Source organism: Natrix helvetica, assembly GCF_964273705.1.
Source record: "Natrix helvetica genome assembly, chromosome: Z".
Lineage (NCBI taxonomy): Eukaryota > Metazoa > Chordata > Lepidosauria > Squamata > Natricidae > Natrix > Natrix helvetica.
This window is the reverse complement of record NC_138554.1, coordinates 136,977,701-136,992,583: the sequence shown is the minus strand read 5'-3', so window position 1 is coordinate 136,992,583 and position 14,883 is coordinate 136,977,701. Positions and strand designations below refer to the sequence as shown.

The 14,883-nt window shown below is 45.1% G+C and overlaps 1 protein-coding gene across 1 annotated transcript in view; it reads right to left on the bottom strand.

The window, feature by feature from the left end:
* Positions 1-14,883, bottom strand: part of VILL (villin like) — an 88,642-nt gene that overhangs the window by 25,768 nt on the left and 47,991 nt on the right. Inside the window, exons 10-14 of the mRNA XM_081970199.1 lie at positions 14,275-14,428; positions 10,185-10,285; positions 5,674-5,811; positions 2,358-2,516; positions 1,055-1,234 (exon numbers count right to left, since the gene is read on the bottom strand). Coding sequence (XP_081826325.1) covers positions 1,055-1,234; positions 2,358-2,516; positions 5,674-5,811; positions 10,185-10,285; positions 14,275-14,428 — 732 coding nt within the window. The remainder of the gene's footprint in view (positions 1-1,054; positions 1,235-2,357; positions 2,517-5,673; positions 5,812-10,184; positions 10,286-14,274; positions 14,429-14,883) is intronic.

Genomic DNA, 14,883 nt, shown 5'->3' with positions numbered 1-14,883 from the left:
CAGGGGAGCAAAGGGGTGTGTAGCACGCTCCCCTGCCTTATGCACCATTTTTGGTCCCAGGAGGCTTCAGGGAGGCCTGCTAGGCTGAAACCGGAGTGCGGGGGGATGCACATGCACAGTGTCATGTGTGCATTGCACTATGGATGTGGGCATATGTGTGCGCAATCACATGTATGCGCACTTTCAGCACATGAGGACAAAAAGGTTAGGCATCACTGGACTACGCCATGAATTCATAAGGAATTGGTTCCGGCAACTCTGGCTCTTCTTTGCCGTTGGTTCTAACTAAGGGGGCTTCTCTTGGAGGGGCAGGCTGGCGTTTTAACTCAAACCAAGTTTCCTTTCCCTTTGGCGGTGCCCTGCCAGCTCCAGTGCGCGTGCGCACATTGGTGAGCTTAGTTTCGGCCTTGATTTTCAGCCATTTTTCTCCCTCCGGAGGGCGAAAAACTGCCCAATGTGCCAACCGGAAGTCCGTTCCCGAACTTCCGGTTTGCCCGTTGGGCTGTTTTATTCCTCCCGGAGGCTTTAGGGGGCTTTCCTGAAGCCTGCAGAGGGCAAAAACCACCCCAACACACCTCCCAGAAGTCCGGAAGCTTCAGCGAGGCCTGCGCGCATGGATGCGGGGTTGGCTGGGGGTTGTACGCATATGCGTGGGTGTGTGTGTGCACGCATGCACGGGGCAAGCATTGCACTATGGGTGTGGGCACGTGCACATGCGAACCCCCCTGTGACCCCCGCTTTTGGCCCACCTCGACAAAAAGATTCGCCATCACTGTTATATATTCTTCCGGTCTTGCCATGGTAACATTTGTGGAGCATGCCTTTTGGAACTGTCCCCATGCCCTTAATATCCACAATATCACCCTTCTTCTAGATTCACATGTAGGTAGCAAGATGTTACCTACCATGTTTGCGAAAGGGTCTTTGGGAACATATAACGCGTCCCTCTCTTCTTTCCCCTTGTGTTTGTCATCTTGACTGGTTGCTGCCATATGGCATCCACAGGCCAAAAAAAAAAAAAAAAACCCAGGTGTAGCGCTCTTAATTCATTTACCTTTCCACACCACAGGTAACACTCTTGGTTGGTCTTGAGAAGAAAGACATCGTTGGAGTTGAGAGAGGATGCTCGGGCCGGGACCTCAACCGTTTTGGTGTTGAATTCATTGGTTCCCCTCACTTGGAAAAGCTGCACAGTTGCTTCAGGTTCTGTCTTCTGACCACGACTGACGCCTCCCTAGAAAAGTCAACCTGATGATGAAATATGGTGACCCACAACCAAACATTGTAAGTGCCAAAGTGATGGATGCTGTATGATGCTTTTCCCCAACGAGATGGAAACGGGAGCATTGTAGATCAGAGGTGGGGAACCAATCCCCTTTTATGACTTGTGGATTTCAACTCCCAGAATTCCAAGCGGGCTCAGGTATTTTGGGAGTTGAAGTCCACGTCGTAAAAGGTCCATAGTTCCCCACCGCTGTGATGAAGTTCACCCCATGAGGCAAAGGAAATCCCTAAGAGAGAGCATTCTGATCAACATCTGCCTAGCTTCAAGCCACAAGGTTGAGGAACACCGATATCCCCAATAAGCTGTTTCTTCCTACCCAATAAAGTAAACAAGATCAGTCACCTTATTCCCAACAACAAAATAGCATCTATGTAATGACAGGATAGGCCATCCAGATGTTTTGGGCAACATAGTGTAGGAAGTTAAAACCCAACCCTCTCCTAGAAAAATGAAATATCCTGGGAAATATTAAAAAGGCAGAATATTATATTTCCCTGGATGTGAAAAGGGAGAAATACGTTTTTAAAGACAAAGTAGCTTCCTACAGCTTCCTGCCCCCTCTCCACCTTTGTCGACGAGCCATTAAAGCCTGAGCTAGGCTATTCTACATAACGAAGGTGGGATTAGCCTTCTACAGAAACTCACCACAAGGCACCTGGGAAAATTGCATCAGCCAGCAAGGCATTCAAATTTGGACTCAAAGCACAGCCTACAGAATTGCCCCTGCATGGCCCCACAGGAGCCTGGCAATCAATCAGAACACAAGATCAAGATCAAAGGCCAGAGAGGGCATAAAACCAGGGACTTTCAGCATCTCTTTTTGTTTCTCTTCTTCACCCAACATCTGAAAGCATGTGATTCCCCCCTTTTCTGTTCAGGAGCTCAAGCCATGTGATCCTGCCCACCATTAAAACCATCTTTCCAAGCAGCCTCCATGTTTCCAGGGTCTTTCCCCACTTGGAACTGAAGCCAGAAGGACTTTCCTTCCAACAATAGTCTACCTGAGATGAAAAGAGAAGCAAAGAAAGGCTCATCTTCTGTAAGACGAAGGTCTTGCAAAGACCGTTTGTACCTCATAAATGATCAAATTTCCCTTGAAGATAGCCAGGAAATGTCGGGGTTCCTTCCCCATTGTCACTCGGACCTGGACTGGCTCATCCCCATATTTCCTGTCCAGCTCCACAGCATTGAAAGCGCAAGCCGTAACTTCGTCCACTGAAGCATGGCGGCCCTAGAGAGGAAGAGATTGAAATGGAACTCTCTTTTCCAAGATCCAAAGAAGGCGCAAAAATGGCCAGTTGTCCGAAGTTTGAGGATTGTCAGGAACACATAGAAGAAGATAAGAAGATCAGCTGAATCAGGCCATTACTGACCAGCATTTAGTTTCTCCATCTAGATGTTGCTTGATTGCTACCAAGAAGAAGATCTTTGGTCCTTGAAACCAAGGAAGACCTATGACCATGATGGCGAACCTATGAAGCGCATGCCACAGGTGGCACTGCGGAGACCTCTCTGCAGGCACCTGAGCCATTGCCCAGCTCCACCGCACATACACGCACACCTCTGCTGGCCAGATGATTTTTGGGTCTCTGCTGCTGATCGGGAGACGCGCTCACATGCGCAGGGGCATAGGGGGTCACACTCGGGGACGACGACACAGGGGGTGCAGCACCCCCCCTCACTCTGTGACCTGTTTGTGGTCACGGGAGGCTGCAGGGAGGCCTGCTAGGCCCAAAATGAGCCGTGAGGAGGTGCAGTGCCCCCCTCCCCGTCCATTTTTGGTCATGGGGGGGCTGCAGGGAGGCCTGCTAGGGCCAAAATGGGCCATGGGAGGGGTTCAGCCACCCCTCCCCCTGGCAGTCCAATTTTTGTCCCAGGTTTTGAGTCCTGAGGCAATGAAGTACGAGGAGGCTGCTGAATGTTTAACCTTTTATTAGTCGCAACAGTAACTGACAGAACAGAGCAACAAAACCCCCGGCTGACAGCTATTTATACGGATAGCTGTCAGTCGGGGAGCCAATGGGGTAACCAGGATTCTCCCGCCGGATATAAGGGCCAATCAGGGAAGGTTTGCGCAGCGCCACCTGCTGGTGGACCGGCTTGGTACACAACACCAGGAGGCTGCAGGGAGGTCTGCTAGGCCCAAAACATGGCGTGGGGAGAGGTTGCATGCTCATGTGCGGGAGGAGCACGGAGGAGTGTCACGCGCACATTGCATTATGGGTGTGGACCCGCGAGGACAAAAAGATTAGCTATCCCTGACCTATGAAGACCTATTGGTCCTCTGGAACAGGCTGCCCCAAACTGGAGATAAACTCAAACTCTTCAAAACTCATCGACCTGACTTCTCTGAATTTACCTGATTGTCCTTTAAGGTCAGGGATCATCAACTTATCTCATGTCTACAGGTTAATTAGGCGCTGTTGTGTGAAGAGAAAACATTAGTCTTCAACTTAGAGTCATTTATTTAATGACTATTCGGATAGTTGTAAAAAAAAATTATTTACAACCCATCTTCAAAATTATGACCGTTGCACCATCTCGGGGGTCATGTGATGTAGGAATAGCGGTAGAGCAACTGGGGATGGAGTCAAAAGAGGAAGCAGCCTAGAATTTCTACGTTGCCATAAACAGACCAAATCTCTTTTGAACTCTGCTAACCCTTACTTAGTGCTAAAAGAGAGCTAGTCATTAGCTGACTAGATTCAGGCATTTGGAATAAATCAGTTTAATTGGAACTGAATGTGTGGCCCCAATCATAACATGTGATCATGATTTGGGCAGTCGGCAGTCTGCTCACACTTATGATGTGAGTGTTGTGTGACCTCCACAGCTGGCTTCCAACAAGCAAAGTCAATGAGATTTGCTAAATATATTTGCAATTTGTTCAATGACTGCAGTGATTTGCTTAAAAACCATAGTAAAATACAGTTTGGTCACATGATAATTTGCTTAACAACCACATTCATTAGCAACTGAAATTCTGGTCCCAATTGTGATGCAAATTGGGGACTGTCTGTATTTTATTTTGCCTCTTCTAAATCTCTTTCCAATAAGAACTCAAGGATAGCCTTGCTAGCTCATTCCAAATCATTTCTAGTCATCAACATGTGTATGGAAATTCTCAATCATCCAGGTTAGGGGTCCCCAAACTTGGCAACTTTAAGACTTGTGGACTTCAACTCCCAGAATTCTGAAAGTTGAAGTCCACAAGTCTTAAAGTTGTCACGTTTGGGGACCTCTGATCCAGGTCATGCTTGTCCCAGAAGTGTTTTTCCTTGAAGACATTCTGAGAAGCTTCTTGGATGAGAAGCAAAATATCTTCCAGGAAAAATAAAGTCCAGTTGTCTTTTTTTTTAAAAAAAGAAGCAGCTTTGAGATGTCCTATTTTAACATTTTGTTTCTCACAGTAACTACCTTGATGCTTCTGAGATTCTGGCAGACAGGAAATGAAGATGGACATCTATTTTCTTCCCACTAGTGTTCCTCTACATCTGGCATCCGGAGGCAGGTAACCCCTAACCTGGAGGTATTATGGGGTCTTCAACACTCATAGACCTCAACTGACCTGTCTGTTATGAAGGTATCAATTCTCACCATATCACTAGCCATATCTTGTGGTCCTGAACTCCATGAGTTGATTTTAAACTTTCTTTTGTCTATTCTCAATCTTCTCTCAAATGTCAACATATGACACCCACACCCACCCACACAGTTGTGGGGTTTCAGAAAGGAATGGAAAGCTTCACCTTGTACTATTCATTCAAGCTAGGCATGATTTCATGAGTAGAGAAAGAAACATGGTTATATTTTGGCAAGAAGATAATTACCATATTTTTCAGAGTATAAGACATACCTTTTTCCCTCAAAAAAGAGGGTGAAAATCTGGGTGCATCTTATACACTGAATACAGCATTTTTGCCCCCCCCTGAACCCCTACCCCCTTCACCAAAATGGCCCTGCATAGCCTTTAGGAGGCTTCGAGAGTGCTACTGGGGGCTGGGGAGGGCAGAAATGAGCAAAAAATTGGTTGTTTTCTGCTCGTTTTTGGCCTCCCAGTCCCCAGGAGCACTCTGAAAGCCTCCTGAAGGCTATGCATGCCCTTTGGGGGGGGGGGAATGGGCCCGTTTTTGGGAGGTCTGCAGAGTGCAAAAACTTTTTTTTTAATTTGCCTCTTCAAAATATTGGTGCGTCTTACACTCCAAAAAATACAGTATGTGCCTTGGTATCAAGAATTAGCCAATTTGATTCTGACCAGAGCCTTGAATCCTCTGATCTCAGCTTTAAGCCGATCCCAAGACTGGTGACCATCTAAAAAATAGGAGACAAACATATCACCTGGGCTAGAACCCTCCTTCCACCATCACAACTATTTTTTTTTTACTTACCTGCCACATGTAGATAATGTAATGAGGTCGGCCTGACTTCGTGTAGGTGTACAAGACCAGGTAAGAGTCACCTCCATAAAACTGGCCATAAGTCTTGGGATTAACGGGAACCATCTCGCGATTCTCAATCCGCCATACCTGAAACGAACCCCACATGCAGCATTCACACAACATGAACAACAGGTACATTCAAAACGGGCAATTATTACCAGACAGGTGGATAAAAGAAGGGAGAATAGAATAGCAGAGTTGGAAGGGACCTTGGAGGTCTTCTAGTCCAACCCCCTGCCTAGGCAGGAAACCCTATACCGTTTCAGACAAATGGCTATCCAACATCTTCGTAAAGACTTTCAGTGTTGGGGCATTCACAACTTCTGGAGGCAACTTCTGTTCCACTGATTAATTGTTCTAACTGTCAGGAAATTTCTCCTCAGTTCTAGGTTGCTTCTCTCCTTGATTAGTTTCCATTCGTTGCTTCTTGTTCTACCCTCAGGTGATTTGGATTGGATTTATTTGATCTCCCGCCTCATGATTTCCAGTTGGCACCCAGTCCGTTCAAATAACAAACGTCTAATTATTTTTAGAGAAAACTATATTTTTACAGAGACACCCAGTCCTTTCGGAATTGAAGTTCTTGGCAAAGGTGACCGACAACTATAATCATGTCCAGCTGAATGACTTCAGAAACCTTCGGTCAGCTGGGATTGAGGCCACACGGTCTTTTCTTGATACCGGGATCTTTTCTAAAAGGAGGGAGCCCAACATTGGTCCTTTGAACAGGACCTGGAAGTAGGAGATCCAGAACCAGATTGGTCTAGTGCAGTGATGGCTAACTTTTTTCACCTCAGGTGCCACTCCCATAATATAATGCCCCTCCTGTGCCGTTCCCTCTGTGCATGCACGCGTGACCCCATGCTGCCCCGCATATGTGCGTATAGCTTTCTTGGAGCCTAGGGAAGGTGAAAACAGCTTCCCCCCCTTGAAGGCCCCCCAGAAGCTGGAAACGGCCCATTTTTAAACTTCTAGTGGGCCCAGTAGGTCCGTTTTTCGCCCTCCCCAGGCCCTAGAGGCTTTCTAGAAGCTCGGGGGAGGGTGAAAAACGGCCAAACACGCAAACCAGAAGTCTGTTCCTAAACTTCCAGTTTGCATGTTGGGTGGTTTTTCACCCTCCAGTGGGCAAAAAATGGCTGAATATCAAAGCCGAAAATCAGTTGGCCAGCTGCAGCTGGCAGGCCAATGCCTTGCGTGTCCTCAGAAATGGCTCAGAACCTGTGGCATACATGCCATAGGTTCGCCATCATGGGTCTAGTGCTTAAGGCACCAGGCTGGAGAGTAAGTGACCATGACAATGGTGGGTTGCAGATAGTATGCCCTGGTACAGGCATACCAGAGCCTGCCCGGAGCACCGGATACCATTCCAGTACGGTGTTCCAGAGGGCCCACCTGGGCCCACCCGCCCTCCTGAGCGCCTTACCTGTCTTTTAAGGCTTCCGCGCTTGCACGCACGCCTAGTACAGTGCCTGTGTGCCGCTCCGCAGAGCAGCTGGAGCGTCGTGGAGGCTCATGGAGGCACTAAGACGCGTGCACTCTGCACTCATCCATGTGAATGCCGCCGGGCCCTTTCCAACCGTACTGGTTGGAATGGGATCCAGAACCCACCACTGGACTATGAGTTTAAGTCCCACTTGAGGCAGGAAAGCCAGCCGGATGAATTTCTCGGGCACCAAACCGGGAACCCACCCCTCTTTCCATCTGTTGCGTCTTGTCCTGCCTTCAGGTGCTTTGGAGACAACTGGACGTCCTATTCTTTGGGGCAGCTCCTCAGATATTGGAATATTGCTATCATGTCCTTGACTGTTTTCCATGCATTACTTCTTGCCTTGCCTTGTAAGATAAGGATATATCTATGTCTGGAAGAGTGAAAAAGCTCTCCCGCCTCCACTTTGCCAGAAGACTAATGAACGATGCCGCTGGCCTGGTGAAACTCCCTTAGGGTGTCCTGCTCTCAGGCTGGCCTCTTGCAAACAAAAACACTTTCCGGATGGCCCAGGAGAGCTGCAGTCCCAGAAGACCATCTTGGACCAAGGCCAAGGGGAAGGAGGATGCCAAAGGTGAGAAGAAACAGACGGGCAGCTGCTAAGCTTGTTAAATCAGACCACTGCAGAGCGTGCCAGATGTTAGATGGCCTCAAGGGAGAAGAAGCCTTATGGGTAGTCCTTGACTTACAACAGCTCATTTAGTGACCCTCTGAAGTTGCAACGGGACTGGAAAAAAGTGATTTATGACTGTTTTTCATATATAGGACCAGGGGTGAAACCCAGCAGGTTCTGACAGGCTCTGGAGAACCAGTAGCGGAAATTTTGAGTAGTTCGGAGAACCGGCAAATATCACCTCTGCCTGGCCCCAGAGTGGGGTGAGAATGGGGATTTTACAGTATCCTTCCCCTAGAGTGGGGAGGGGATGGAGATTTTACAGTATCCTTCCCCTGGAGTGGGGAAGGAATGGAGATTTTACAGTATCCTTCCCCTAGAGTGGGGAGGGGATGGAGATTTTACAGTATCCTTCCCCTGGAGTGGGGAAGGAATGGAGATTTTACAGTATCCTTCCCCTAGAGTGGGGAGGGGATGGAGATTTTACAGTATCCTTCCCCTAGAGTGGGGAAGGAATGGAGATTTTACAGTATCCTTCCCCTAGAGTGGGGAGGGGATGGAGATTTTACAGTATCCTTCCCCTAGAGTGGGGAAGGAATGGAGATTTTACAGTATCCTTCCCCTAGAGTGGGGAGGGGATGGGGTGTTTGCAGTATCCTTTCCCTGGAGTGGGGAGGGAATGGGGTGTTTGCAGTATCCTTTCCCTGGAGTGGGGAGGGAATGGGGTGTTTGCAGTATCCTTCCCCTGGAGTGGGGAGGGAATAGGATGTTTGCAGTATCCTTTCCCTGGAGTGGGGAGGGAATGGAGATTTTACAGTATCCTTCCCCTGGAGTGGGGAGGGAATGGGATGTTTGCAGTATCCTTTCCCTGGAGTGGGGAGGGAATGGGGTGTTTGCAGTATCCTTTCCCTGGAGTGGGGAGGGAATGGAGATTTTACAGTATCCTTTCCCTGAAGTGGGGAGGGAATGGGATGTTTGCAGTATCCTTTCCCTGGAGTGGGGAGGGAATGGAGATTTTACAGTATCCTTTCCCTGGAGTGGGGAGGGAATGGAGATTTTACAGTATCCTTCCCCTGGAGTGGGGAGGGAATGGGATGTTTGCAGTATCCTTTCCCTGGAGTGGGGAGGGAATGGGGTGTTTGCAGTATCCTTTCCCTGGAGTGGGGAGGGAATGGAGATTTTACAGTATCCTTTCCCTGGAGTGGGGAGGGAATGGAGATTTTACAGTATCCTTCCCCTGGAGTGGGGAGGGAATGGGATGTTTGCAGTATCCTTTCCCTGGAGTGGGGAGGGAATGGGGTGTTTGCAGTATCCTTTCCCTGGAGTGGGGAGGGAATGGGGTGTTTGCAGTATCCTTCCCCTGGAGTGGGGAGGGAATGGGATGTTTGCAGTATCCTTTCCCTGGAGTGGGGAGGGAATGGGGTGTTTGCAGTATCCTTTCCCTGGAGTGGGGAGGGAATGGGATGTTTGCAGTATCCTTTCCTTGGAGTGGGGATGGAATGGGGTGTTTGCAGTATCCTTTCCCTGGAGTGGGGAGGGAATGGAGATTTTACAGTATCCTTCCCCTGGAGTGGGGAGGGAATGGGATGTTTGCAGTATCCTTTCCCTGGAGTGGGGAGGGAATGGGGTGTTTGCAGTATCCTTTCCCTGGAGTGGGGAGGGAATGGGGTGTTTGCAGTATCCTTTCCCTGGAGTGGGGAGGGCATGGGGATTTTGCAGTGTCCTTCCCCTGTCACGCACACCAAGCCACGGCCACAGAATCAAAAGTAAAAAAAAAATGAATTTCACCACTGTGTGTGACCACATGTATGACGGTGTCAGTGGCTGTGGAATTCTGGGAGTTGAAGTCCGCCAGGCTTAAAGTTGTCAAGGTTAGAGACTTAGAATGTACTCTATAGAGATTAATATTCTTTGTCATGAATCCTTTTGTTTAAAAATTTATTTTATATATAAGGTTATCATAATTAATTACAATTGATTATAATAGGCTACTGTTCCAATTTTCATTTTATTCTGTTATTCTTGTTAGTCATATTCCCTAATAAATAAATGATCACAATTTTTTTAAGTTAATGGTACAGGACAGTTATTTCTTCTAAAAGGCAAAAACATTATAAGTGATCCTTGACTTACAGCATTTCATTTAGTGACTGTTCATTTAGTGGCCATTGCATATTGAAAAAATGGGACTTGCAACCACTCCTCGCACTTACTGTAAGGAAAGCGGGATTCACTTAAAGACCGCATGGTTCACATAACAAAAAGGTCATAAAATTGGGTGCAACTCACTTAGCAACAGCCTGGCTTAACAACAGAATTTCTGCTGCCATGGTTATAAGTCGAGAATTTTAAATGTCCCACCTCAACTTTTCCAGAGGCATCGTCGGCCATTCTCTCTTCAGCGGCCACTTCTGGTGTCATGTACAAGTGAGTGATGTCAAATTTCGCTTGGTCTATTTTGGCTGCACATAAGACAAGAATACACAACTTCAACAAAGCAGGCCCTTGGAAAATTTTCTTTTTTAAAAAAAAATTAAACATTTTTATTGTTTTATATCACAAATTCAATTTCTATATTGAACGGTGTGTTTTCTAGGTGTCCAACGTGTTAAAATATAAACATCATCATAATCATTATTATCTTGTTCCTATAAACATATAGGCGATAATATCAATCATTATTGAAAAGTACAAGGTAAAGGTTCCCCCTAGCATGTATGTGCTAGTCGTTCCTGACTCTAGGAGGCGGGGCTCATCTCCATTTCAAAGCCGAAGAGCCAGCGCTGTCTGAAGACGTCTCCGTTGTCATGTGGCCAGCATGACTCAACGCTGAAGGCACATAGAAGACTGTTCCTTCCCACCAAAGGGGATCCCTATTTTTCTACATATATTTTACGTGCTTTCGAACTGCTACACACCTTTATGCGGTGCTAGGGATTCGAACTGCTGAACTGCCGACCTTTCTGATCGACAAGCTCAGCATCTTAGCCACTGAACCACTAGGTCACTTCATTGAAAAGTATTCTATCTTCCATTATAATATCAATCACCCTTATTTTTCGGAGTCCTCCACTAAAAAAGAGTGAAAAGTTGGGTGCGTCTTATACACTAAATGTAGCCCCACCCACCCACCAGCCCCAAACTTTTGGCCTCTGCCTCCCAGCAATTTACCTCCTTGCAGCAAACGGGGGGCTTGCGGAGGCTTCAATAGTCTAAAATAATCCCTGCAGCCTGAAACAGCTGATGATCAGGAGAAATTGAAAGTGAAACTTGCTGTTTGCTCCACTTGGCAAATTGCTGGGAGGCAGATTCTTTTTTCTTGTGCTAATCAGGCTGTTTGCTGCAAGGAGGGAAGTCAATAACTATAAATGCCTATAGAATGCTCAAATTATTAGACTTATTTTTTAAAGACTGCTTTATTATTGTTCTAGACAGCTTAACAAAATGAAGAATCTTTTTAAAATAAATTCTTGATCTGAAAAGGCCCAGTGCTATTGTATCTTCTTTTAAATAGCAGAGAATAACTATACTTCCAGAAAGCTCATCAATTTTAACAGCATCTGTACAAGTATAGTCTGAAATGTAACACTACAAAGTGTATATTGTCTGTACGGTTTGCTATTTGTTGCAAGGAGGCAAATTGCTGGGAGGCAGAGGCAGATTTCCCCCCCTTGTTTTCCTCCCCAAAAGCTAGGTGTGTCTTATACTTCGGAGGGTCTTATACTCCAAAAATATGGTATATAACTATCAAAATATTTACTAATCATTTCTTTTTTCTCATGTAGTCCACATTTCAAATAAATACACTCATCTAACCTCTGTATCTGTCAGCTAACCATTGGTAGAAAAGTTCCCATGTCACAAAATATCCCGAATCTTCTTTTACTTTGATTTTTAGAGTTAACCTATCCATTTCTGCACATTCCAGAATTTTTTTATTAGTATTATATTATCATCAGTAGGGGTTTCTACATTTTTCTAGTTTTGTGCATATACAATCATGGCTGTTGTTAGAATATGTAAATTTAAAGATGTGTTTTAACTTTATTATAATTTCCTGGAATCATGCCCAACAAAAATGTTTCAGGTTTCAAGTTTATGTGTTGTTTTGTCATGGTTTGCAGCCATCTGTGTATTTTTTTCCCAGTATTTTTTTTTTTTTTTTGGCTTTGGGACGCGTCCAGCACAGATAATAATAAGAACCTGGTATCTCATTGTATTTCCAACATTTAACAGATTTATTTTTATACACGTTTGCTAATCTTGCAAGTGATACACACCTGTGTTTCTGCATCATTTTAAGGGAAGGGGAACCCTAGACGAATCGTGCACAACATTGGCCAAATCTAGTTGTTATGGCATTGAGTGTTACTCCATAGCCCTACTAGGCAGGCCAAATCAAAAAATCAACTCCACAAGAAGTTGATTTATTATTTTATTATTTTAATTTTGAATTTATTTTTATTTTGCCATGTTTATGTAGTGTATATTGGTGGTAACCCTTTGAGAGTTGTATGCAACAGAATTTCACTTTAATGTGTACATTCAAAGTGACAATAAAGTTATTATTCCCCCCTCTCTCCCTCTCTCTCTATATATATTTCATTTGTATATGTATATATATTGCATTTGTATATGTTGTGTGTGTGTGTATTACATTTGTACTGATAAATAAATAAAGGGAGACTAGTATAGATCTATTTCAAGCTATTTAGCTCTCATCAACTAGCCATACCCTTACTGGGATTCGAACCAGGGCTGTTTTTACATATTAAGCAGTTGAATTAACCTCTAAGCCACAAGCTCTCCTCCCTTATCAGCTGAGCCAAGGAAATAATTAAGTGTTATGTGAAAACACCTGGTATGCCCAAATATGGGAGGAAGCATACTGCTTTCCTTTTGCCTTTCAGCTCCACCCTAGGGGCCTTCCAGGCAGAAAACCATCTGTCTGTCTATCAGTCTGTCTGCCTATATCTATCTATCTATCTACCTACCTACCTACCTACCTACCTACCTACCTACCTATCTATCTATCTATCTATCATCTTTCTCTCTCTCTTTCTCTGTCTGTCTAGCGGTCTATCTATCTATTATCTCTCTTTCTGTCTGTCTGTCTATCTATCTATCTATCTATCTATCTATCTATCTATCTATCTACAATCTATCTATTTATTCTCTCTGTCTCTATCAATCTATCTATCATCTATCTATCATCTATCTATATCTATCTATCTATCTATCTATCTATCTATCTATCTATCTATCTATCTATCATCTATCTATCTATCATCTATCTATTTATTCTCTCTGTCTCTATCAATCTATCTATCAATCTATCATTTCTCTCTCTCTCTTTCTCTGTCTGTCTAGCGGTCTATCTATCTATTATCTCTCTTTCTGTCTGTCTGTCTATCTATCTATCTATCTATCTTTCTATCTATCGTCTATCTATTTATTCTCTCTGTCTCTATCAATCTATCTATCTATCTATCATCTTTCTCTCTCTCTCTTTCTCTGTCTGTCTAGCAGTCTATCTATCTATTATCTCTCTTTCTGTCTATCTATCTATCTATCTATCTATCATCTATCTATCTATCATCTATCTATCATCTATCTATTTATTTTCTATCTATCTATCTATCTATCTATCTATCTATCTATCTATCTATCTATCTATCTATCTATCTATCTATCTATCTATCTATCTATCTATCTATCATCTATCTCCATCATCTACATCTTTTCTTAGTTTTGGACCTAACCATGTTTTTCCCCTTTTCACTTTGGTCATGGATCTGCCTATCTCTATTAAGATCACCTTCCTTAAGGCTTGGGGGGTGGGGTGGGGAGGCACCAAATGCCTCCTTTGATGTTCCCCTTCCCGTTTCCCTCTGCTGGGTTGACTCTTTAAAAACTGGGAAGGTGGCCATGTTCTTTTCTGCAATGTTTTTGCTTTTCAACGTCCCAGTTTAGTCCACAGTTGTGGCACTGGTCTCCAACCTTTGTGGAGTGGTGGCCCAGCTTTTTGGGGGGGAGTGGGGGGGGGGGAGAGAAAGGGAATCTGGGCTGCATGAGTGGTGGACTGGCACACATTCGAGTGTGTGTGTGTGTGTGTGTGTGTGAATAGAAGACTTTGGGGTGCCACTCATGCAAGCGGAGCTGTGCATGAACATCTGCCAACCCCTTTCATGGTACAGTTCCAAATAGACCATGGCCTGGTAAGGGGGCAAAGCCAGGGGGTTGGGGACCCCCTTTCTATAGGATTTCCTGGTCATCCCCCTCCCAATATAAACTAGACCCTGATGAGCTTTTGCAAGATCAGCCCAGATTGGCTGATGCTATCATTTGTTGGAGCAAAACCATGGCAGTGGGAGAAAATCCCCTTCTCTCCCCCATGGGGATTAAAATAAATGTGGGGTGTGGAGAGGGTTAGGAGCTCCCCCCATCTCACCAATTTTGCCGAGAGAGTAGGCTTTGCCAAGGCCTTGGGTGGCGTATTTGTCCGTCCACTTCTGGAAAAGCTGTTTAAACATGGCGGATTCTGCTCCATCATTTACGACTTCTACGTTCGTCGACGGAGGGTAACCTTTGGCTTGGATGAAGCCCTAGGAAGATTCCAACCCAGAGAGAGAGTGGGGAGAGAGAGAGAGAGAGAAAAGAGAGAGTGGAGAGAGAGAGAGAGAGAAAAGAGAAAGAGAAGAAAGAGAAAAGAGAGAGAAGAAAGAGAGAGGGGGAGAAAAAAGAGAAAAGAGAGAAGAAAGAGGGAGGAAAAGAGAGAAAGAAAAGAAAGAGTGGAGAGAAAGAGAGAGAGAGAGAGAGAGAAAAGAGAAAGAGAAGAAAGAGAAAAGAGAGAGAAGAAAGAGAGAGGGGGAGAGATAAAGAGAAAAGAAAGAGAGAAGAAAGAAAGAGATAGAGGGGAAAGGAGAGAAAGAGAAGAGAGAGAAGAAAGAGGGGGGAGAAAGAAAGAGAAAAGAGAAGAAAGAGAGAGGGAGGAAAAGAGAGAAAGAAAAGAGAGTGGAGAGAAAGAGAGAGAGAGGGAGGAGAGAGAAAAGAGAAGAAA